This window comes from Penicillium chrysogenum, assembly GCF_028827035.1.
Source record: "Penicillium chrysogenum strain IBT 35668 chromosome Unknown utg000005l_segment0_segment0, whole genome shotgun sequence".
NCBI classification, from domain to species: Eukaryota; Fungi; Ascomycota; class Eurotiomycetes; order Eurotiales; family Aspergillaceae; genus Penicillium; species Penicillium chrysogenum.
In genome coordinates, this window is record NW_026622753.1 from 3808487 (window position 1) to 3832085 (window position 23599).

The 23599-nt window shown below is 50.0% G+C and overlaps 10 protein-coding genes across 10 annotated transcripts; 3 read left to right on the top strand and 7 right to left on the bottom strand.

Moving 5' to 3' along the window:
- Positions 1-192: 192 nt before the first annotated feature.
- On the bottom strand, positions 193-1134 carry N7489_009829 (Mic19 family protein; the record flags this gene model as incomplete). The annotated part of the gene is made up of 3 exons (XM_056715579.1): positions 193-738; positions 809-866; positions 1076-1134. 3 exons carry the CDS (start codon positions 1132-1134, stop codon positions 193-195), a joined length of 663 nt encoding a protein of 220 aa, XP_056563201.1.
- Positions 1135-3139: 2005 nt separating this feature from the next.
- Positions 3140-4685, top strand: glkA (glucokinase glkA; the record flags this gene model as incomplete). The annotated part of the gene is made up of 2 exons (XM_056715580.1): positions 3140-3326; positions 3384-4685. Exons 1-2 carry the CDS (start codon positions 3144-3146, stop codon positions 4683-4685), a joined length of 1485 nt encoding a protein of 494 aa, XP_056563202.1. The 5' UTR covers positions 3140-3143.
- Positions 4686-5309: 624 nt separating this feature from the next.
- N7489_009831 (uncharacterized protein) lies at positions 5310-6365 on the bottom strand (the record flags this gene model as incomplete). Its single annotated transcript, XM_056715581.1, has 1 exon — positions 5310-6365. The coding sequence occupies one exon, from the start codon at positions 6363-6365 to the stop codon at positions 5310-5312; it is 1056 nt and encodes a 351-aa protein (XP_056563203.1).
- A 1612-nt stretch (positions 6366-7977) lies between these two features.
- On the top strand, positions 7978-10042 carry N7489_009832 (MDR family MFS transporter; the record flags this gene model as incomplete). The annotated part of the gene is made up of 4 exons (XM_056715582.1): positions 7978-8409; positions 8471-8850; positions 8900-9326; positions 9395-10042. The coding sequence occupies 4 exons, from the start codon at positions 7978-7980 to the stop codon at positions 10040-10042; spliced, it is 1887 nt and encodes a 628-aa protein (XP_056563204.1).
- A 1456-nt stretch (positions 10043-11498) lies between these two features.
- N7489_009833 (Mpv17/PMP22 family protein) lies at positions 11499-12275 on the bottom strand (the record flags this gene model as incomplete). The annotated part of the gene is made up of 2 exons (XM_056715583.1): positions 11499-11651; positions 11709-12275. The coding sequence occupies 2 exons, from the start codon at positions 12273-12275 to the stop codon at positions 11499-11501; spliced, it is 720 nt and encodes a 239-aa protein (XP_056563205.1).
- A 231-nt stretch (positions 12276-12506) lies between these two features.
- N7489_009834 (cytochrome P450) lies at positions 12507-14230 on the bottom strand (the record flags this gene model as incomplete). Its single annotated transcript, XM_056715584.1, has 3 exons — positions 12507-13394; positions 13451-14062; positions 14153-14230. 3 exons carry the CDS (start codon positions 14228-14230, stop codon positions 12507-12509), a joined length of 1578 nt encoding a protein of 525 aa, XP_056563206.1.
- Positions 14231-15119: 889 nt separating this feature from the next.
- On the bottom strand, positions 15120-16595 carry N7489_009835 (C2HC5-type zinc finger protein; the record flags this gene model as incomplete). Its single annotated transcript, XM_056715585.1, has 1 exon — positions 15120-16595. The coding sequence occupies one exon, from the start codon at positions 16593-16595 to the stop codon at positions 15120-15122; it is 1476 nt and encodes a 491-aa protein (XP_056563207.1).
- A 700-nt stretch (positions 16596-17295) lies between these two features.
- On the bottom strand, positions 17296-18253 carry N7489_009836 (uncharacterized protein; the record flags this gene model as incomplete). Its single annotated transcript, XM_056715586.1, has 2 exons — positions 17296-18120; positions 18188-18253. The coding sequence occupies 2 exons, from the start codon at positions 18251-18253 to the stop codon at positions 17296-17298; spliced, it is 891 nt and encodes a 296-aa protein (XP_056563208.1).
- A 575-nt stretch (positions 18254-18828) lies between these two features.
- Positions 18829-19884, top strand: N7489_009837 (GNAT family N-acetyltransferase; the record flags this gene model as incomplete). The annotated part of the gene is made up of 1 exon (XM_056715587.1): positions 18829-19884. The coding sequence occupies one exon, from the start codon at positions 18829-18831 to the stop codon at positions 19882-19884; it is 1056 nt and encodes a 351-aa protein (XP_056563209.1).
- Positions 19885-20139: 255 nt separating this feature from the next.
- N7489_009838 (putative metalloreductase transmembrane component) lies at positions 20140-22354 on the bottom strand (the record flags this gene model as incomplete). The annotated part of the gene is made up of 2 exons (XM_056715588.1): positions 20140-20500; positions 20544-22354. The coding sequence occupies 2 exons, from the start codon at positions 22352-22354 to the stop codon at positions 20140-20142; spliced, it is 2172 nt and encodes a 723-aa protein (XP_056563210.1).
- Positions 22355-23599: the final 1245 nt, after the last annotated feature.

Sequence of the window (23599 nt, forward strand, 5' to 3'; positions counted from 1 at the left end):
GCCCTCCCAAGGGTTAAACGACAAAGATCCACTCTCATCCATGGATTAACTCTATCCTATTCGGATGAAAACAAATGGAACAAAGAAAAATGCCCGTTCTATACATACAGTACAGCAGCTCTTAGCCCAGAATCAGGTCCCATAAAACGTAGAGACTTCATATCAAGCCGCTGTATTCCCGACCCCACAAATCTAACCCACAATGCGATCCACGAAAGCAGCCTCCATACGCGCAACCTCACGCTTGAAAGCATCAACCTCCTCCCAGCAGTTCAACGGCCGGCGGTCATTCAATTGCAGACAGCTAGTAACATCGGAACGAGCCTTAGCAACACCATCATCGAGCTCCACAAGCTTCCTCCGTCCATCAAGCTTGCTCCGGAGCTGCTCGATCTCGGCCGCTACAGAGTCGCGCGAGACATCGCGCTTAACGACAGGCTGTGCAGCGGCAGCGGGCTCCTGCGGCGCGGCGACTGTAGGAACGGGGTCGTGATGGCGGCCGGCGAAGGGGATCCGCGGTGCGTCCAGGTTCAATGAGCCGGCTGGGTAGCCCGAGGTGGAGGGGGCGAGGGGCGCGGTCGCTGCTGTGACGGGCAGAGAGGTGGTGTCTTTGGACTCGGAGATGCGCTTCTCGATCTCTGCGAGGGTTTGCTGCTCGCGTTCGCGGAGGCGTTGCAGTTCCTGCGCGACGCGGTTCTGGATCTCCAATTCCAGGGCTTTGGCGCGGGTGGAGTCGGACTGTTTGATTGGTGGATTGTGAGATTTTTGCATTGAAATGGAGATTTGCTTATAGCCTCGTTGTGCTCACCTCTGAGTTCGATTGGAGTGCATCGACTAGGTTTGAGGAGAATTGGACGGGCGAGTTGCTGTGCATGCATGGTTAGCGTGGGCTGTAGGATGCTTTAGAGGAGCTCCTGGCTGTCGCAAATGCTGAGGGGATATTGAGAGCTCTTTTATATCTGCGGGAACCATTTGCCCTTCCGCAATTGGCGCCAATTGGAAGGTAGTTCCCGTTCTCTCCACCATCAAGCACGAAATGCCGCGGAAGCTGAAATTGAGGTCGGAGAGCAAATACCTGGAGAACACATGTTGTGAGCCAGCCGAAGCCTCAGGCTTAGAGTTTCCAGCACCCATTCTTGGACAAAAAAGGACGAGTCCTGTTAAGATAAAAAGACAGTGATGGTTCGAGATGCCCGCTCACACCCGTTCAGTTCGGAGGATGTTGGAAGTCACGTGAAATTTGGTTAGTCATCCTCGGCCTGCCGCAGTGTGGCCGCCAGTTGCCGGCTAGTCTCAATATGCATCCTGGCAGTCAACTACGGTCAACTATATATGATATATGATGTAAATGGGTATGGTATCCAAGTAATATCACGGCTTGCGTTAACAGCAGTAGGCCAATCCACCGACAATGAAGGACTCGGCGTCAACGACTTCAAATGCCCAATGCAGGTTTCCAAACCACATGACGTATTGCAAAAGAGATATATGACGGAACCAAAGAGCAATACCTGGGATGAAAGAGTCCTGAGGTCCTGGTCTGGGATTAGTCAATTCTTCAATGCTTAACTACATGTAGCAAATGTCCTCAGGTATTGCTTAAATGAGGTTGGCGTGGCTAACATGTTATACCAGCCACGATCCCCACACCTCAAGGCTATATGATGGTAACCAAACGCTGTGTACTTGGTATCTGCAGAGTCCATCGATACATACATATAGGCGATATACTCTGATGCTCCTAGTAGGAAAAGGCAAGTTTTTCTGTACATGAAAAGAAAAAGCACTGTGTAAGACAATTTGCCGTATAAACAAAGAATAAGATTGACTACTAGCGTGTGTATAACTAATCTCCAGACAAACAAGGTATGACCATGGCCCCTAAGGCTTGGGTTATGTGTTAGATTCTATCAATCAAAAAGCTTTGTAGCCCTAATTCATACTCGATGAATAGTACTAAATCGAATCAGTGCAAGATGCCAGACCTCTAAGGCTACATTCGAATGCACATCATAGTATTCTGTTTTGGTTATAAACCAATTGAACTTCTTTATACATATAGTGGGAATTAGAATGGAATCGGGTTGTGACGATTAGGAATTTCGATGGTTGAAAGACAGGCGAATCTTACGTAGAACCTGTTCCGGTTGGGAAGAAAAGAAGAATAACCATGGAACCACGGAGTACGGAGGACAAATTTATTAATAAGAGAAAAGCCACATGTCTCATCATCTCCATGGGGTTTCAGACATCCACACTCGGGATTCCGTGCATTCGGGTTGACCATTTGGCTCTGGGGCCGAGTACACCGGGATGGGGCCGATCTATCCCGATCTCTATGATGTACAGTGTGCACTGCACATACATCGGTTGTACATCTGCATATAAGCGCGACATAAATGTCAATCTTTTTCAAATCCCCCAAATCAGCATATGCAGGCATACACATTTTGGGATACTCCGTGAAATACCAGGGTTATCCCCCGATGTGGGATTTGTATATTCCCGTCCCCTGCCCCAGTCTAGTCTTAACCTGTGTCGCTCACCGGTGAAGTTCGGGGGAAATATGCAGGTTGAAACGATTGACCAGTAATAATGTCTCCCCACATTGTCAAAGTCTGCCAAAATTAAATGTTTCTACTCATGGCGTCATGGGGAAAAAAGAAAGAAAAAAGAAAGAAAAAAGAAAACGAATGCCCCAGGAATGTTGAGGCTGCTTTCGGTCATCGATGTGATCGGTAGAATACTCAAAACAACATCGGATGTTTGTTGATTTCTCTATTCAAAGAACTGAATTGAAAGCGTACAATAACTATAAGATATAAAAGAATAAAGTAACATTTCTCTCCGGTGAACCCGGCAATTCCCCAAATACCCTAACAGTACATTGTAGATACTTCATTACCAGTGGCTGTTATTACGGCGGGAAATGTACTGCCAAGGTACCGGACTGAGGACTGACCTCATGGATACCCCCGTCATCCCACCTTTTTTGCCCAGGTGAGGTTCTGTGTTTCGTGTCTTATTTCTTCTCCCGCTTTTCTTCTTACTTTCTTCTTTCCCTACTCTTTTCCCTTCCTTTCTCCCATTAGCCGGTATCTCAACTCTCTACCTAACCCGGCTATCCCATTTCTTGTCCCACCATGTCTTCTTCACTATTGGACCAAGCTACGCGCATTGCGCGTGACTTCGACTACCCCGCCGAGAAAGTGCAGCGCGGGGTTGCCGAGTACATCAAGCAGTCTAACGAGGGCTTGACCAAAGAGGGCACCACCTTGAGCCAAATCCCTACTTTCGTGACTGCGGTGCCAAATGGCACAGAAAAGGTATGACGGCAGACTAATTTTCCAACGGGAATTGCGCGCTGATTCTCTTTGGTATAGGGTCTTTACTTGGCTGTTGATCTCGGTGGCACTAACTTCCGTGTGTGCTCGGTCCTCCTGCACGGCGACACCACCTTCTCCCTCACCCAGTCCAAGATCTTAATTCCTCGGGAATTGATGGCCTCTGGCACATCAAAGGATCTCTTCCTGTTCTTGGCCCGTCAAATCGAGGCATTCCTTCGCATTCACCACAACGAACACTTCGAGGCCCACCTGCTCCGCCGACGGGAGGGTAACACCGAAGAGGACCTGTTCGATCTGGGCTTTACCTTCAGTTTCCCTGTGCGCCAGTGTGGGATCAACCGCGGAACACTTATCCGCTGGACCAAGGGCTTCAATATCCCCGATGCGGTTGGTCACGATGTTTGCGCGCTGCTTCAGTCCGCCATTGATGAGTTGAGCCTGCCAGTGCGCGTGGCTGCGTTAGTGAACGACACCGTCGGTACTCTCATGGCCCGCTCATACACCTCGCCAGGCGAGACTGGCACTTTCATTGGTGCCATTTTCGGAACCGGTACCAACGGTGCTTACGTGGAGAAGACCAAGAACATCACCAAGCTCCAGCATATGAAGGATGCCCACTTTGAAGACTCCACAGGCGAGATGATTATCAACGCTGAGTGGGGTAGCTTCGACAACCACATGAGCGTTCTCCCTACCACCGTGTTCGACGATGAGCTCGATGCCGACAGCAACAACCCCGGTGTGCAGATGTTCGAAAAACGTGTTTCAGGCATGTTCTTGGGCGAAATTCTCCGCCGCGCGCTCCTGTCTCTCTACCGTGCCGACCTGGGACTGTTCCAGGCCAACAAGGACTCCAAGGTCGTCCTTCCTGAAGGATCCATGCTTTTCCGTCAATGGGGTCTTGACACCAGCATGCTGAGTTCAGTCGAAGCTGATACCAGCGAGGACTTGGTGGATGTGAAGACTGCATTGAAGGATCACCTCGAGATTGAGAACCCCAGCCTCGAAGAGTGCCAGGCTGTGAAAACCATAGTTCACGCCATTGGGAAACGTGCCGCTCGCCTGAGCGCTGTCCCGTTGGCTGCTATTGTCGTGCACAGTAACAAGCTTCAGACTGATGATATGATTGACATTGGTGTCGATGGCAGCCTCGTTGAATTCTACCCCAACTTTGAAGGGCATTTGCGTGAGGCTTTGCGCGAAGTTCCCGAAGTTGGAGCTGCAGGCGACAAGAGGATCCGTATTGGCATTTCCAAGGATGGCAGCGGTGTTGGCGCAGCTCTGATTGCGCTCGTCGCTAACAAGACCGAGGGCTTTGAAATTCCCCGCGAGAACTAAATGACCCGGATTATCCCATGGTTCCCTTCATTACGTCTTTTGTTGGTTGGAACTCTTCGTTTTTCACGACCTTTACAGCGGCCGACCCCCTCTCTTCCCCCAGCGAATTTGAAAGCCGGCTTGGTCGACCTCCCTGATGTTACTCAAATCTCCGACCTGCCACAATCTGTTACCCCGAAAACAAATACCCTATTCAAGTTCTCTCCTCTTGCTCATCCAAACCCATGGCAACACTGTCAGCTGAAACCAAGATTCAGATCTTGATGGCCAACTTGCCGACCCGCGAGAGTTCGCTACCTGCGGATGCGGACATCCACAATTACCGCACCCCATTCAGTCTACTTCCTATAACAATGTCACATTATATTAAGGCTGGACTTTTCATTTGAAGTCGCAGAGACTTCCTTCGAAGCCTTCCCGGCGTGGGACGGCGTGCGATGACGGTACATTGCATTGAACTGGCTTCTAAACCCATTGTCATCTTCATTTCTTGTCTATTTATTATTTCACAATTCCATTGCTTAATGAATCTCTCCAAGTAGATGTACGAAAAGGCGGATAAAGAAAACAATATTTGCACTAGTCCTACTGGCATTACATACTTCTGGGACATCTCAAAGTCCCCTATTTACTAGGCTCATACCCAATAGCCCGAGGTGCCTGAACAAAGTCGATATGGCCAGACGAGCCCAGCAAGAAGGACGCCTTGCCACCATTGACACTGGGATCAATCCCAATGAAGTTATTGGGGAACCCAACATCAAAAGTAGTCGCCGCCTCCAAAAACTCAATCTGCTTATCACTAAGCCGAATCGACAAAGCCTGGATATTGTCATGCAGATGCTCAATCTTGCGGCCTCCTACAAGCGGGAACACATTCGGCGCCTTGCAAAGCACATAAGCTAACGCAATAGTAGTGACCGACTCAATCCCATGCTCAGCAGCAACAGTGGCCAACGCCTCGGAGATACGCCTCTCCTCTTCTGTCTGCTCAGCACCCATCGTACTGCGCAGACCCTCACCCGTCTTCTTCCGCTCCTCGACCTGCTTAGCAGTCTGGAAATGACCGCCACCAAGCACATCCCACGGCGCAAGCGCCATCCCGAAATGCCGCGCCATGGGTAGGATATCGCGCTCGAAGTCGCGGCGCATCACGTTCCACCGGCCCTGGTAAATGGAGAAAGGCGTTTTGCCGTGCGCGCGCGCATAAGTGTTCGCTGCAGAAACGACCCACGCGGGAGAATCCGAGATCCCGAGGTACATGACCTTACCCTGCTCGACGAGGATGTGGAGGGAGTCCATGATTTCCTCGATAGAGGTGGTGTGGTCCCACCAGTGGACGTAGAGGACGTCGATGAAGTCGGTTTGGAGTTTGCGGAGAGAGTCACGGACGCTGAGGGTCATGTTGCGCTTGTGGTTCCCGCAGGCGTTAACAGTGTGGCCCTTACCGAGCGCATGGCTGCGGTAGTCGGATGTGAACTTGGTGGCTAGAACGAGTTGGTCGCGGTTGTTGCGTGCGGCCATCCATTCACCGAGCCAGGTCTCGGATTGCTCGTCCTGGTAGTTGTTTGCTGTGTCGATGAAGTTTCCGCCAGCGGCGACGAAGGCATCGAGCAGTGCAAAGGATTGCTCTTTGCTCATGCTGCCCATGAATCGGCTCCAGGCGTCGCCGATGGACATTGCGCCGAGCTGAAGGGGGAGACGCGGACTCCTGCTGTTGAGGAGAGGACCCGGTACCGGCCCAGAGGGGTGGCGGGCTCTGGCGCAGCTCCGAAGATTTCGTCCATTGTATAGTTGGAGTAATGTAATGTTCTTGTTACGAAGACTGATGGTGGTGGAATGGAGTATTCTGGTCGCTTGATGTGCATTTTATACTTGGGCTTCTTACTTCGCTAACGGAGTTAGTATTTCGGTGCTAACCTTGGAAAGACTAGTTTCGTCACCTCATTGCATCTATTAACCTTGGTGATCGGAATTAACTCTTACTCGCAATTATATCTCCGTTCCCCATATCTATATTGTACGGTTTACTACATCAAACGTGGAGTTGTGGTCTTGTGCATAAGTACCTGTAACACTGCCCTTCCCATATAAGCTGATGGATATCATCGAGCACTCATAATAGCAGTGCAATGCCAGTATAGAACGGCTAGGATAGGCCCTGTATATGCTGTACTCGGGCCATGTAATAGACCTTTGAAACACCCCTACGAATTGGGCGAAGTACCTTGTGACCTATATTGATTGATTTATACTCTTATAAAAACAAGTATGACCATATCAAGAATCATCAGAGAACTATGAAGTATAGCACAACGTAGGAACAAAGACAAGCTTAACCCCGATCTCCGAGTTGCTTCCGTGGTTCCAAGCCGCACTAATCCCCATCTCGTTAGAGCCATGTCAGCTTGAGCTGTCGATCATTTGAGCCATTCACAACATTGTAAACTCCGCAATTGCACAGAACGCTTTGTTCATCTGGAGTAAACCCTTAACCCCTTCCTCAATTTCAAACTACTCGGTCAGATCCAATATTTATCCTTTTCCCCCTGTTTTGTCAACAGCGGTGTACTCGTAATCCGTTGCAGGAACAATGTTTCTCTCTGTCGGATGCTCGAGCAAGGGGCGATGTACTATGCCCATCCCCCTGATCGCTGATTGGCGAACGACTGCAACCAAAGACTTGCACATCAGTTCATGCAACAATTAAATAATTGATCACGCTGGTCCTTGCATTCTCCTGACTGCAGCCCCACCTATCCAAACTGAACTGGACATTTCGCCCGGACATTTCGTCTGTGTTCAAGAGCACATTTTGACTAAGACCCTGTCAGATGCGAACAGATCCGCTGTTTGTTCTGATAGCTTATGATATTCGGGACTAGTGCGACTAATGATAGTTGCATAACCGCTTTGTCAACTGTTTGAACTAATCGACTAGGTGGTTCCGTGGGAACTGGACCTCGCTGCCTAATTACGAAAGCAAAAGTCTGCAGGATATGCAGCTCAGTGGAGGATCTCATGTACCACATGGACTCCTGAAATATGATCACAGGGTTCTGCGCAACCTGGATTGGTCCTTTTCCCCTTCCCAAGAAATCCACAGGCAAGGTTTCAGATGAGACCTGTACGAACTGGTTGTGTTTACAAGGTCAACCTTGGCTTATTTCTTTGTTTCCTTTTAAATCTCTGTAATTTCCTCTTCCTGTTCATATGCCCCAACTTTCGTTAATTCTTACTACGGGCTTCTTTTGATTTTTTAATACTGCTGGTTTTTCCCCTTTCGTTCATCATGGGCTTCCTCGATGCCTTGAAAGTCAGATCTCGCAAGGACGCAGATGTATCTGGAGACAAATCTGAGCACAACACTGAGCAGAATAATGTGACACCCAATGATGACAGCCGTTCCGAGTCTGTGGGTCAAACTTCAAAGCCCTCGAGCGAAAAAGAGAGCACTCTAGTCGATGAGCATTTGACTAGAAATGCGACTCCTAATAATGACACCGACAAAGAGCTTGCAAGCCGTGATACTCCAACGCCCGTTCACAACGACTCCAACAGGGAGCTGGTCACCCAGGATCCATTAGACAAGCAGCCAACACCAGAAGAGAAAAAAGACGACGATGGCGCAGAGACGCCGAAAGACGAGGAAGAGTACCCAAACGCATGGAGATTGACTCTGATCAGCATTGCTCTCTGTCTATGCGTGTTCTGCGTGGCATTGGTATGCACTACCAGTTGGCTTTATTTGGATGCTCACATCCAGCTAACACCGAATCCACTAGGACAACACTATCATTGCAACAGCAATTCCTAAAATCACTGACCAATTCAACTCACTCGAAGACGTCGGCTGGTACGGAAGTTCATATCTCCTGACAACATGTGCCGTGTCCCTGACATTTGGCAAACTCTACACATTCTACTCAATCAAGTGGATATACCTGATCGCGCTCTTTATTTTTGAGGTCGGCTCGCTCGTCTGTGCTGTCACTCCCACCTCGGTCGGACTCATCTGCGGCCGAGCCATCGCCGGACTCGGAGCGGCTGGTCTTTTCTCGGGCTCTATCCTCATCATCAGCAAGAGTGTACCCCTGGTCAAGCGACCTGTCTATACGGGACTCATTGGCGCGATGTTTGGAATTGCCAATGTAGCCGGTCCTCTGTATGTTGCTCCTGTTTCTTGATTGGCGAGTTATGCTAACTTACGGCAGTATGGGAGGCGCGTTCACCGACCACCTCACTTGGCGTTGGTGTTTCTACATTAACCTGCCTCTTGGAGGAGTGACTTTCTTCTTCTTGTTGTTCTTCTTCCAAACACCGAAAGCCATCTTGAAGAAGAACACCTTTAAGGAACAAATGAAGGAGCTGGACCTGATTGGCTCCTTCTTTTTCCTGCCCTCTATCATCAGCTTGTTGCTTGCGCTGCAATGGGGTGGTACCAAGTATGCGTGGGGCAGTGGACGCATTATCGGCCTATTTGTGGTCTTCGGCGTCCTCGGTCTTGTCTTCATTGGCGTACAGATCTGGGCCGGAGACCGGGCAACCGTCCCGCCGCGCCTTATCAAGAACCGTAACATTTGGGGCTCGGCCTGGTATGCCCTTGCTCTTGGCGCTGCATTCTTTGTCTTGACATTTTATGTGAGCACTCTTTCCCTTTAGTTTTTCCTTTCCACCCGTCCCAATCAAAGCACTAACACTTGTTTTAGCTCCCTATCTGGTTTCAGTCAATCAAGGGTGCAAGCGCCTTGAAATCCGGCATCATGAACCTGCCTATGATCATCGCAGTTGTGATTGTCTCTATCCTGGCTGGTGGCCTCGTCACCGCTTGCGGATACTACACTCCCTTCATGATCGCCTCAGCCATCATCATAACCATCGGCGCAGGTCTCCTGACGACCCTGGAAACAGACTCAAATCACTCCAAGTGGATCGGATACCAGGCGCTCTTTGGTATCGGTCTGGGCTTGGGCATGCAGCAACCCATGATCGTCGCTCAGACTGCTCTGAAGGTCGAAGACATTCCCAGTGGCACGGCTCTCGTCATGTTCTCACAGACTCTTGGCGGCGCTATTTTCGTCTCCGTCGGGCAAAATGTGTTCCAAAACCAGCTTGTCCATAACTTGGCTCAGTATGCGCCTACTGAGGACGCTGCGAAGATCGTCTCTGTTGGCGCTACTATGCTCCGCACTGTTGTCAGTGGTGATGCCCTGCAGAGTGTCCTGGTTGCCTATAATGCTGCTATTGTGCAGACTTTCTACGTTGCTGTCGCCATGGGCGCATTATCGCTCGTTGGGCCCATCTTCGTGGAGTGGTTGTCTGTCAAGGGCAAGAAGGTCGAGGTGGCCCCTGTTTGAGGCTCGAGTCTGGACTGGGAGGTCTTTTCGTGCACATTCTTAATTTTCACACCCTTATATCTTTTTGTTTCTGTCCTCGTGGGATGGTTTACGGAGTATTGTCCTAGGCCATATGCCTATTAACTTTCTACTGTTTATGATAACTCATGCGTGTATTAATGTCGGATAAAAAGCCCAATCAATATCATTGCTTTGTGTGATGGAATGTATCTTTTGAATGATCGCTATTTTATTTCTCGACTGGAGGAGAAGCCTGTCTCCATCTTGCTCAGAGGTCTAGACCAGAGTTATTGGTTTTCCAGCTTGGCGAAGGCGTCTTGGACTTGTTGGCTCCAGGTACGTTTGCCTCATCTCTTCCCTTGGTCAGGCCTCTTGCACTCAATGAAAAGACATTAGCAAGCTCATATCGCAGGTGTTATTCGGACCGAGCAGGACACCCGCTAGAGAGGACATGTCGAGGGGTGTATCAGGGTCAGGCAGTGCACAAGTCACCGAAGACATGTCGAAGTCAGGCATATAGGGTGAACTACCGGGGGTAGGCTCAGGCAGGGCATCCTTTAGTGAAGACATATTAAAGGAAGGCTTAATCATGCCCTCGACGTGTATAAAGAAAATTCCACGACAAATTGTAGTGAGATTCAAACGTCGGCTTCCATCGGTTGACCCTCGAGCCTGGAGAGTTAGTATAGTGAATCGTACTGTCGACGTGCGACGTTAAAAAAATGGTCAACTTAAGGTACTTCTTAACTGGGTCGTCACTCGTGGCAACAGCATGGTACTGGAGAAGGAACGACACAACGAACCATCGGTGGCAGGTTCAGGCGATGACCTATCAGAGGAAGGTGCGGACGGCGGAGAACGGGACTTATGACGTTGAAGTGAGGATAGACTGAGAGACGACGGAGAAAGAATGAGTCCCAAGTGAGGAGAACCTGAGGCGTAGCTGAAAACGCTAGTGAGTACCCCCGGCCATGTCGCGATATCAGTCTCTTCAATGGATTTACAAGAAACTCAAGTCGTGTCACTGGACCCACTGGCTCTTTGGAGTGGTGTTCGTCAGGCCCTGGGACTCTGCCACAGATGCGAGGTGGAAAATGCATTGTCTTAACGATGGGGTAGCTCGAAGAATGAGGCTTAGAAAGTGCACAACACACTCCAAGTGTGTAGTATATAGTGTATAGTAGAGAAGACGTAGGAGGATATAGATCAACTGTCCACGGCAATTTATATCGTCGGCCTTGAAGAAGCGTTAGAAAATTATACAGATACGAGATTCGCAGTGGAGTGGTTTGCGATAGACCTAATATATATTTTTGTCAAAGTGAAAACATTTCTAGTCTTTTGGCATTGAGCCGTTTCATTTTATTTGGTCTTGGGTAAGACCGCTTGACATATTATTGTAACAATTTCTTTGATAATACAACGCTGAAGTAGCACAGAAGCAGAACTGACAGACCTAAACCCCAGCATATAAACTCAGATACACCCCCCAGATCACCCCGCATGCGCTTCCAAAGACCACCCGTCGATCCACAGGAATGACTGTGTACATTAAGACCGAAACGACAGGCCGGTACTTCAGACGGGCACTCATAAGAGGCCAGAAATCCTATACGAGTCAGCATCTGTGTAATCAACACTGTTGTTCAACAGAAAAGCAACTTACCAAAAGAACCAAATCCCAGGATTTCGCCAGAGTCTCTCCCTTCAGCAGGTTGATGAGAACCACAAATAGCACGAGATTTACAATCGAGGCAGCCGTCTGATCAAAGAAGAACTTCATGACGAAGCTACGCAGGCCAGATGTCTGCGCTCGCGGCGCCCATCGGACATGTTTCTCCTTGTCCTTGTGGCTAGGGAGCAAGTCCTCCTGGCGAGACCGTGAAAAGAGAGAGAGCCATGAGCGGGGAGAGAGCAAAGATTTCAGTGATCGAACACTGAATGCATTTGAGAGTTCGGCGCGCGTAGGAAACCCTGGATAACGCGCTTCAAGGGCGCGTTGCCAGTAGAAATTGGGGGCCACAATTAAGAGGCCATAGCCCAGAAACTGGAGCAGCGCCGGTGTGTTTAAAGTGAATGGAGCCTGAGACTTTGTTAATTCTGTCATGTTTGAGCACGCAGCATAGAAAGTCCTTACTTTGCTGTGCCTTTGATCGATCAATTGTGCCAAAACGTTAGCAAGGGCATTGAGAACCGTCGCTTGCACGAATGTCACAATTAACGGGGAGGTCATATTGGATATATCCCTTCAATCAAATCCATGGAAATATCAATGCCAATGCCCAAATGTACACAAATGACAAAAGAGTCGAGAAGGCTTGCCAAGTTGCGCAACCGTGTCCTGAGAAGCTAGCCGGTAGGGGGCGGATAAGGCTGAGAGATTAAGCGACACTTGGATGTTTCAACTTTTCATTTTATATCTTCTGCACCGCTTTTAGATAAAATTGCCTAATATAAAACTAAATTATCTCCGCCGAAACACGACATTCGGTCCATTCTTCGCGGAAGTGAAATGGTCCGTCAGCGCCAGGTGGCCCCCCGCGTCTTCGCCCTGACGATCCGCCAATGACATGTCAAAGAGGAACACCAGCCGCGCCAGAGTCAGCCGCATCTCCATAAAAGCCATACTCTTGCCAATACATCCACGGGGTCCGATGCTAAATGGACAAAATGCGTGTCGCGCAGTCTCGATGCTCTCCTTGGTCGTCTTCCAGGACATCCCAGAGCCCATGCAGGTGGCGTCCTCAATCCACCGTTCGGGGATAAAGGTCCCTGGTTCCCGGTAGTATCGCTCTTGGCGGTGGATGGAGTATGTCGGTGTGCCGCAGTCTGTGCCAGCGGGTAAGAAGACGCCGTCGACCACAGCGCCACCTTGCATCACTTCGCGGGGAATCGCTCCGGGTACGGCTGGGGCCAGACGCAACGCCTCGTCGATGCATGCTTTGAGATACACTAGTTCGCCGAGCTGGCTGCTGGTAACGATCTCTTCGACTTCATTGAAGGCGCCGCGCACCTCGGCACACAGCTTGGCCAGTGCCTCTGGTCTCCGAACTAGGTAGAAGAGAGTGGCTGCCAGTGTAGTCGAGGTTGTGTCACTGCCCGCAATCATGAGGACATTTGACTCGCCCCAAAGTTCAGGCGTGCTGAGTCCATTGCCGGTCTCCGGGTCCTTCGCGTTCAACAGGTAATAAAAGAAGTCCTTCTTAGCGTCCCGACCAATCTGAGTACGCTCCTTGGCGCGTTCGTTGGCTTCAACGCGCGAGTTCATAATGAAATTCCATCGGTCGCGCGTCAGCTTGCGGATGAATATCTGATCCAGACCCCAAGTGTCCAGAGGCATCCAAAGTCCGCACTGTAACAGAATCAGATAAACATGCTCCCTAATGATGGTAAAAAAGAAGTGCTTACCACATAGTGCCTGTTCGCAGCCCGATCCACCAAGCCAACTTTATATCTCCGAGTCTCAGAAATAAGCATATCAAAGCTCTTTCCGAAGCAGAGCTCGCCCATAACATCGTACGAGAGATAACTAAACCAGTCACCCATGTTCTTGACATTGCCCTTCTGATCATGCGATTCAAAATCCCCATCATATCCAGCTAGTACGGCACACAGCTGGCGCACATGGAGGAGCATCACATCCTCCATGCCCTTGAGAGCGTTCTCCGAGAAAGCCTGGCTAAGTACTCTCCTTTTGCGACCATGCATAGTTTTATCAATAGCATTGTGGGTGTTATACACACCCTTGATGGCGGGGAATGCATTGTAGAATTTGGCCTTCTGAAGGCGTTTCCCGTGCCCGTAGATATCGTGCAATCCACGGTCAGAGTTGACAGAGACAAAATTAGGCGCAACGCGCACGTGTGTCCCGTACTGACTGTGCAGCTTGTGTAGCCAGAGATGGCGGTCACCCTTCAGGCCATGGTAGAGCTGGACCCAGGGTGTGATGGATGCGAGGAAGGGGCCGTTGATATGATGAAGCGGGTGAAGGAATCGATTGTAGAGGGTGTAGGCGAGGGTCTGAAGTGAGTTAGATTATTTTACTTCTAAGATGTGATAGTTGGAAGTGGGAGGGCATCCGAATGTATCGAAAGGACAGGATATGCGTACCGCTACGGCTAATAGCCCTACCAAGCCTCCCAGAACCCTCTGTAGAGAAAGGCACTCTAGCACAGATTCAACGAGCATTTTAAGAGATGATCATAAAGGAATAACCTTTTCAAAGCGCTACTTTATCAAATGTCTCATAACTTCCTTTATACTCCAGCTACCGTCGATACCCGGCCCCAACCGAACCTGGTCAATGACGACGGATCCGTCCTACAAAATCCTACAAAACAGGTCGGCCTTTGTTGGTGGGACTGGAACTCCAATCAAGTGTGGTTAATTTCTACTCCATACTGTAGATAGGTTTATGTCTGACTCGGTTATAGGCGGTTGTTTGGGGATGATCTGTACATATGTACAGGGTGATTGGTTATGCTTAAATACCCACGCATCGACTTTATGGTATCCGCGGGGAAAGGTCTGCTTCATGTCTGGTACTTTTGTGGGGACTCGGGTCCAGTGGAGTTATGGTCTAAAGATAAAAAGAAATGAACATTTCAACCTGATACCCCGTGGTGAAAAATTGTACGGGTTCATCGTCGTTACATAGGAATGCAACGTGAATCTACCATTCTCTATTTTTGGCAGGCTGCCGTCATTCACTAATTCGGTCATACAGTAGGATCCCCTGCTAGTAGATGTTCCCCTCTATTGACTCCACTGGCTCGGTTTCTCCTTGGAGGTGTGATAGTATCACCGTTATTAGCCGATGTACAGTGGGTAATCAGAGACATCCGCTCCGAGGATTCCACTTTTTCAGGAATGCAACACAGTCAGCAATACAGTGTACCTAGGTAAACACGCTATTTTGTCGTGCGAGGCTGTCCTGCAGCACCGATGTCGGCGATGAAGTTGGTGATAACCCGAATAAAGTGCCTCCAGGTCGATTCAGGATCACGAGATGGCCCGAAACGGTATTTTCGGAGGCTCAAGCTTTGGAGCTGGCGGTTAAATCCATGTAAGATTATGTCTAACTGGTGTGTCCATGTATTCCTCCGTCCAAAATCCATTGCTCGTTGTCGTCGTTGTCATCTTGCACACGTCGCCAAGTCTGTTTTCGTTCAGTTTGTCCCACTGCCTCGGCCTGTTTTATCTCAGGGGCACGCCAAACAGGTCGCATAAGACCACCCGCTGCGAGAAGGGGATTGCGACTGAAATTGCGTTGTCCTTGCGGGATGTCCGCCGCACCTACTTCATCAACAGGCTCGGGCTCGCTGACCTCTGGAGTTGGTTCTGCCGGCGCGGAATGATAGACTCGGCGGACCTTGCCACCTTTAATATCAAGACTCATTACAGTCTTCTTCTTCTCCCATTCGGGACGAGCTTTCTCATCCATCTCGCGCTGAATGCGCTGCTGCTTCTTGAGCGCCAACGCTCGTTGGGTGGGTGTCATCCACAAGGTTGAGGCGACATTCGGGGTCTCGAAATCCGCTGTTTCATCGACAACCTTGGTTCGGCGGGCGTTCTGCGCTTGGAACTGGAGAAGCTTGTCCCTGTGTGCTTTCGCGGCATCCAGTTTGGAAGGTTCGGACCCGGGAGTAGGTCTGGGACCCCCTTCATGATGAACACCTTCATTGTGTACGCGCATCTTCTCTTGTCCCCGCTCCGTCCGTAGTTCCCGAATCATGCCCTGCACTTCTTCGGCGGAGAGGAGTGGTGTGCCGCAGAATGAGCACGGCTGTAATCCCTCGAGTGAGCAAATAATTTTCCCGCAGTTAAGACAATTGGGCGCTGGATCGAATACTGGGTGTAGTGACCCATAGCATGTGCAGTTGCGTCTCTCCCCCAGACTCGGATTTGTCGATACCTCTAGGGCGGCGATAGCTGCGGTGAGGTCAGAGATATCGTTGGTTGTAAGAGCTGTGCTTCCCTTGGAAGATGATCCGGCTCCTCCACCTTGACGTGTTGACTTGCTCACTTTTGATCGCACATTTGGTAGCATGTCTGAGATCGTAGGGCCGCTCGCGGACGGTGGTGGCTTCGGGGATGATGCAGGTAAAGGGGAGGGAATGCGTGACGAGGCCGAGGACCCATGCGGTGATGGTGCAAGAGCGGGAGTAGTTGGTTTCCGAGAAGACATATAGTCTTCTTCATCGGCTTTTTTGTAGGCGCCACCTACATTGCCGTAGTTGTCTGGTCGGCGTGGTGGGCCGGCAGTGTGCAGCGGAGCCTTCTTTTTGCCCTTCTTGGCTCCTCCACTTGATCTCGATGCATCTCTGTTTTGTGTAGAGGGATTCTGAGGTGGTCGCTGGGGTTCTCGCCGTGAATTAAACGAGGAGATGAATTCTAGGGCAGCCGGGGAGTCGCCTAGGAGGTTTTTGAGATGGTCGGCACATGCCTCCCTCGAGAGGCTGAGGGCATAGTCGATGACCTGAGAAAGTGAATCTGGATCCAGCGGGAGAAGCTGGGAGAGACGAGGAGCTGCCCATGCGTTAAGATCAGCCATGTTCGAAAATATTTCGGCGTCGTTGGTGAAAGATGAAATGCCCGTCCCCGCACTTATTAAGCACCTCCAGTTCTCGGGGCCTGTCCCGGCCCCCGGGGGCTAACCACAGAGGCACACAGTTTCCAATCAAGGCCAAATCAACTTCAACCTGTATCTTCGACTAACCATACATCCGATATCAGCGCATAATTTCCCCTTAGACTCGGATATCAGCCATTACTAGTGGGTTCACTGAGCGCTCTGAGATTAAACCGGCACCTAGGGCACATACGTATAGATCCATGGATGTGCTGTGGTATATGGACACCTAACGAGATTGATTATGCCCAGATGATTTCGAAGTGAGACTACTTTGTAGCGTACATGTTAAGCTGTATACCTCATGGACCTTTTGGCCATCCAATGAGTTCAAGGTAATAAGAAACGAAGAAAAATAGTGGTATTAGCACAATCAGTTGCATATCGCTTGCAGTGCCTCTGTCAGTTGTATTTCATGTTATCAAGTAATGTACATCCTACAAAGCCCGTGCCCCTCGTCATCATTCATCTATGCAGATTTATTCGAAGGAAAGGTCAAACCATGACCAGACCAAACCAGACCCAGAGACGCCATGGGACATAACCAGCCCATCAAAACAAAGCTCAAACGCCGCGGACATAATGATAGGGGAAAAAAGGGTATGGAAAAACAAATGAAAGTTTAGTCGGCGTTTTCGCTCTTGATGTCATCGTCGTTGTCTTCCACTGTGAATGATTGCTTGAGCTTGCTGGGACCGGGCTTTGTGGTGGAGCCCTTCTTGGGTCCATTCAGTTTCTTCTTCTTCGTTGGGCTGGGACTTTCTTCATCGTCGTCCCCGTAAGGGCGCTTGGGTGCTGATGAACCGGGGCTATTGCCATTGCTAGCTCCACTGTCCGTGGGAGTCTGGTTGCGGCCGGTGCGGCCACCACAAACGCAGCGTTCAAGGTGTTGGGCGAGACGGGTCATGACGAAGTAGCGCGGACAGATAGGACACTTGGTGGTTGGAATTTCAGGGATGGTGCTGTCTCGGTCACCCTTCTTTTTCTTTGGGTTCGGCATGACTGCAAAGAGTTTGCCATGGACATCATGACCAGGCAGGTCGATCATAGGCACATTTGTACAGTATTCAGCGTTGGGATCGGGAGGGGGGCAAGAATTAGCCCCGGTGGTCGGGTACATGAGTCTTGGGAGGCGGCAATCTGGGCACACATGCTCCTTCACGGTTTGCATGGGATTGCCCTTGAGGAAGACCTTCCCGCGGTTGAAAACGGCTGCGTCCGTCTCCATGCGCATACCCGAGAGCTTCTTGGTGTCGAGAACTACTTCTCTCTTTGTATCGGTCGAGGTCTTGCTAGGTGCTTCATCCGGCATGATTGCGTCTTCCTCCGCCTTCTGTCGGGCAAGAACCACCGCGGACCGCATGCGCGCCACCTTCTCTTCGCGGTGGACTTTGGCCACAAGGTCGTGGATGATGTTCTGGAATGTTTCGTTGAGGATGTCGGTAGCCTAAAAAAAATATAGTTATTAGAACTGGCATTGCACGACCCATGAAGTTCACTCAGGGCCATCATACCACTTTGGCGATCGTTCCGGCAGGATAGGTCGGCCTGCGACCACCGCTGCTGTTGGAGTCGGCCATTTTCGGATCGCGGCCGGAGATGGATGCGCCAAATATTCCTCGTCCGGTCCTGATTGACCGACGGCTGTGCCTGCCCGCGACACAGGTAGTGAGTGCTCCGAACCGCTAGGTCCGAGGTTTAGTTCTCCATGTACCGGAAATCTATGCAGGGTTGACGCAATGGGTGCACGGATGTAGGAGAGAAGAAGAAAGAGGAAGTCCAAAACATAGAAGCCGAAACAAAAGGAACGAAGACGACAATAGGGAGGCCTGAATTGTATGGCCTAGTGTAGGGCCTATTGTCAGTGAGTTTCAATAATGAGGGATGAGGTAGGATTAATAACCAGCAATAATAGGGGAAGGCAGTGTGATCAATGAATGTGTTCTATCAACACAAACTATAGGGAGCAGGCATCAACAACAACTAAGGCACTGACCTATTGAGGTGTCTATTTGCAAATCAAATATCACTCGGGGAGATGAAGAGACGGATGAGGCTGGAGCAAGTTGTTCACTGGGCTTATCTCTTATCGGATCTCCGCATTCGCAGTGCCTCTCTGCTTGTTCTTCACGAAACCATTATATCTCGCTCCAAAATGGCATACCAGCTGTTTGCAAAGAATCAGACAAGGCCAGCGACTTCTTCGACTTCGCTGTCTCCTCCTCCGACCAACCGCCATGCTGCGCGGCCTCCCATCCACCCCCCTCCAGTCCAGCCGCCTCAATCAGCCGTCGCAAATACGTCTGGCCCGAAACGCTCGAAGGAAGAGACCTTTCTCCCGTATCCTCATGATATTCCAGGTGGTGTGGTGACTCCGCACCCCCATATCACAGTCGAGAAAGTCAACACTGCGCATATCCCTTCGTTGACGCGGATCACGGGCTTGCTCCTTCCCATCCGCTACCCAAACTCGTTCTACACAGCTACCATTACCGATCCAGTGATTGCTTCTATTTCACGGGTTGCTATTTACCATGACCACCCTGTTGCTGCAGCCCCGGGGTCCGGCGCATCTCCCGGGACAGACAAGGTGATCGGCGGCATTCGGTGTCGCCTAGAGAGAGTCCGACAGACAGAGGACTCAAACAGAGAGACCCAAATACAAGAGAATGGAAGTCCCACAAATCTCTACATTCAGACCCTGCATCTTCTCTCGCCATACCGAGGTTGTGGTGTGGCAGCATCACTGTTGAATTCGCTTCTCTTTGCGTCACCACCGGAAAGCAAGGGCAAGGACTCATACCGGGTGTCCGAGCTCGTCAGGCATTATAACATCTGCTCTGTTACCGCACACGTCCATGAGGCAAACGAAGAGGGGCTGGAATGGTATATTGCGCGTGGGTTTAGGGTTGACGGTGATGTAGCTGAATACTATCGGCGTCTGAAGCCGTCGGGCGCGAAAATCGTACGACTAGATTTGGACTGGAATGAGGAAGATAAATCATCTGCTTCGACAGAAAGCAATGCTCAGGCTACAACTTCCCCCGACGAGGTAGAAGATGAGGACTGGGAGAAGGTGGAGGCGGAGGATGATGAGGAAGACGACCATGGAATACAGCATTTGAACGAGTCGCAAGTCCTCGAAAAGCAGGATACGCCTACGCGCAAGCGCAAGGCTGAAGACGACAACCACAAGCCCCAGGTCGAGTGAGATGTGCTTTGCATGTGTGTGTGGCTTTCTGATATACCTTGGATACCCTTTGCATTTGTTTATACATCTGATTTAGAAGAATGCATGTGTTGAATTCCCGCTGCATGCGGTGATTATAATCTTGCTTGAACATGACAAATGATCTCTCGCTATACACTCCTACATGCTTGAAGTTGAGCATTAAAAGAACTGGCATAATATTCATATAACTACAACGCCATGGGTATCAAATCAACAGAAGATAGCAACGCTACGTTAGATGTTATAGTTCTCGGCATGCAAAAAGATCTCGTCCCTTGACGAGTCCATAATCACCTGCATCTGCAGTTTGGCTACCGTGTTGGCGACTTCAACTCGCATGCTCGGTGGACCGCAGACGAAAACACACGCACGACGGCCAAAGGTTTTGGAAAATTCATTGAGCATCTGAGTGATGTTGGGACGGAAGTAATCAGTCCGCCAGTTATCGCGACCACGTGGCTGATAATAGGCAAACCGTGGTGCAGGTGCTGGTGGTGGCCTTTGTGGCATAGGTTGAGGTGCGCCCAATCCGAAGTCGAAATTTGGGTTGCCATAGCCAGTTGATGCAGCGGGGGCATGGGGGGTTGATGGAAGGCTGGTAATATTGGCGGGTATTGGACGCATGGGTGGCCATGTACGCGTTGGGAAGGGCAGCAACACCGTCTTCATTCTCACGGCGCAATTCCTTTTCTAGATCAGGGTTGCCGGCAGCTTCATCGCGTATATACGCAGAGTTTCGCTTATCAATGCCCTGGAGCATGCCATAAATCTTCTCCTGGACCATGTCCCGTCCAACTCGGTTGTCTTGCTTCGCTCCGGTGAGGAAGAACTGACAGCTCACGATGTTCGAAGGTGCATAGTCACGGCAGATTCGTAGTTCTTCTCGGAACCATTCCATTGTCTCGGGACTCTTTAGCGCCCAAATCACTTTGACCGACTTAGTGATGGCCTTGCCATCTCGAATCTTCTTGATGAGGTCTAGCAATTGGCTTGCAATGGCAGTAATACCACTTCCCCCAGCAAAGAAAATCACGTCGTCAAAAGCAGCCATCTCGCGCTGCATACCACCATAGGGCCCTTCTACAAATGCGCTGTATGTTTTGTAGGGCCCATGTTCCAAGGTTCTCTGGAACACTTCACGTGTGAAACCATGAAATGGACGGAAAACAAGTGTCATATCACGATACTTCTCACCATAAGCAGATGGGAAGTCGTCGCTACAAAGAGAGGCGATCGTGAAAGGGTGGCTCTGGATCACGGAAATCCTCGGCAGACGTAGGTAGACGTACTGTCCGGGCTTCCAACGCATTTTTGTGGGAATGGTGATCTTGATGGCATTTTGTGGAAGAAGGGTTATGGCCGACTCTTCTCCGATCAAAAACGACGAACGCAAAGGGTGCGTCCAGTTCAAATAGAACAGCCGGATGGTGTATGAGATAGCCCAAATTGCAAGGGTTGTGAAAAGATAGGCCCATGATGACAAGTAGTTCCTCGTGTGCCAGAAGAGCATCGCTATAAAAATGTACGACACTGGGATATGGACAAAGACAAAAAGCTCATACATCCAATTGCGAAAGATTGGAAGAGAGTGGATACACAGCACAAGCAGAGGAACTAGCGCTGCGATTCCAGTTCCATACACATAGGCGTGTGGTGGGATGCCTACGATGTAGTTGACCAAAGCGCCGTCTTCCCAGATTGGAGTGATGTAAAACGGGATCATGTGAACCAAACTAAGGAAGAGGCAGATATAGGCTGACCAGCGGTGCAAGCCATTCAGCCGCTCGGGACCAAGGCCAGTCATCATAGTGATAAAGTTTGCCTTGGTGCTGAGTGCAACAATCCAGGGGATCATAGCTACTGCGAGCATGCCTGCCCGAATCGCCAGTGGCGGTGACCCCAGCGCAATCGACCAGTAGTATAAGGGCTGTGGCACGAAACAATATAATGTGACGAAGATAAATGCAACCAAGACAATCGCCGTAACTGCCAGAGACGGGAAAACCAGCTCTATCTTCCCAGCCCTTAGGACGGGAATTGGTCGGTAGAAGATCCATCGCGTAAAGGCAATTGCCTTGTTCAGGGGAACTATCGTAGCAAGAATCGATTCACGCCTCTTAGGCGGGGAGACTGCGGTCGGCGATGGAAAGAAATGGGCGTTGGAAGCATCAGTTCCTGCACTTGGGAGTTCGTACTCGTCCGGCACCGAGTCATCGCGAAAGATCTCTGGTCGGTTTTCTTTATAGAGGGCAATTCGCATCTTGTCGCCCCATTTATGCCAACATCGGATAAAGGTCGTGACTACCAGCAGTACGACGGCGAAATAGACAAATCCCACTCCGTATTTTGCCGACTTTGACCATGGATCTCGCTGCATTTCAGCTACCTCGGCTGCAGTCGTCGATGCCGTGATCGCGACATTGATGCGCTTGGCGATAGTGCTCAGCATTTTGTGCGTTGGTCGGCAACGCTTGATGGCGATATTTTGTTCTGCAATTGCTTCTAGTTAGATCGATCTCAATATAGAGTCTTGTACGGAGTATCATACCTTTAGGTTCACCCGCGCGCAAGAGGCTTCCTCTCTTGTACTATAGTCGGACCGAGTTCATAATTTCACTGGAACTATCAGTATTCATGTCATCAAAATCATGAAGAAAAGCAATTTCCGAGGGAAATTCCGTCTAAATGTATGGAAAAATGGAAGCGGGGAGTCACACAAGCTTGCATGCTTGGCATTGTGATAGCATAATCCCAACAATGGAATATTATGGCTGGCCAGACACTGAGCCAATGGAAGACACGATTGCAGACCGATTTATGAGAGCACAGGTGTCTAGCCATGGTGGTAGTGGTCGGAGTGCATACGGAAGGATATTCCAGTGATATGTGACGGTTTAGCGCTCTGAAGCCCAATCACAGGCGGCGATATCAGCAGCAGAGTGACTGGGGGTGACCGAGCCGCATTAGCGTGGTGGGGAAGATGCAGGACACTCAGGTTATCATTCTCTCAGTGATATTCATGTCGAAAATACCCATCCAATTATAATTGAACTATAATGCAGGTGTGGTTCATAATCTCCGCCTGGTCGCGCCGGTTATTGGCCGAAATTATGGGAGCACTCGTAAGGAACTATGTATAAGTAGGCTTGAGCAACTGGGTTAGTGTCTGTGACTCCATGGAAGGGCTATAGCGCGAAGAGATCGAAGAACCTGGCTATGTGGAGTATACGTAGCCGAAGCAAATAGCAACCAGTAGTATACTGTAGTTCCGTTGACGATGACGGCCACAGTATGATATTGACAAATGACAGAACTTTAGTACCATGCCTTCCGGCCACTTAGAAAAGCCAACCTTTCAACATCTGTGAGGGAGTCATGTCGACTCTGGAGATGAGGCCCTGCGTCGGTCCCTGCGTAACGGCAATGATCTTGCCCCGTTGTACGGAGTATACAGCAGACAACTGCCGTGTCATATTTAACCTTGGAATATTTACCCCGTTATACATGTATTTGTAATTCGCTCCTCTTCTAATATGAAGAATACTTAGAAAACTACAATATACGGTGTTGTACACATAAGGGCCCCGCGGAAGTCTTGGCATATAAACTCCACTTGGTGCCTGAGGTATCACTGACAATTTAGCTCTGGCCGCCTTTGATAATAAATTATTCTGCCATCTTATGCTCGTCGGCT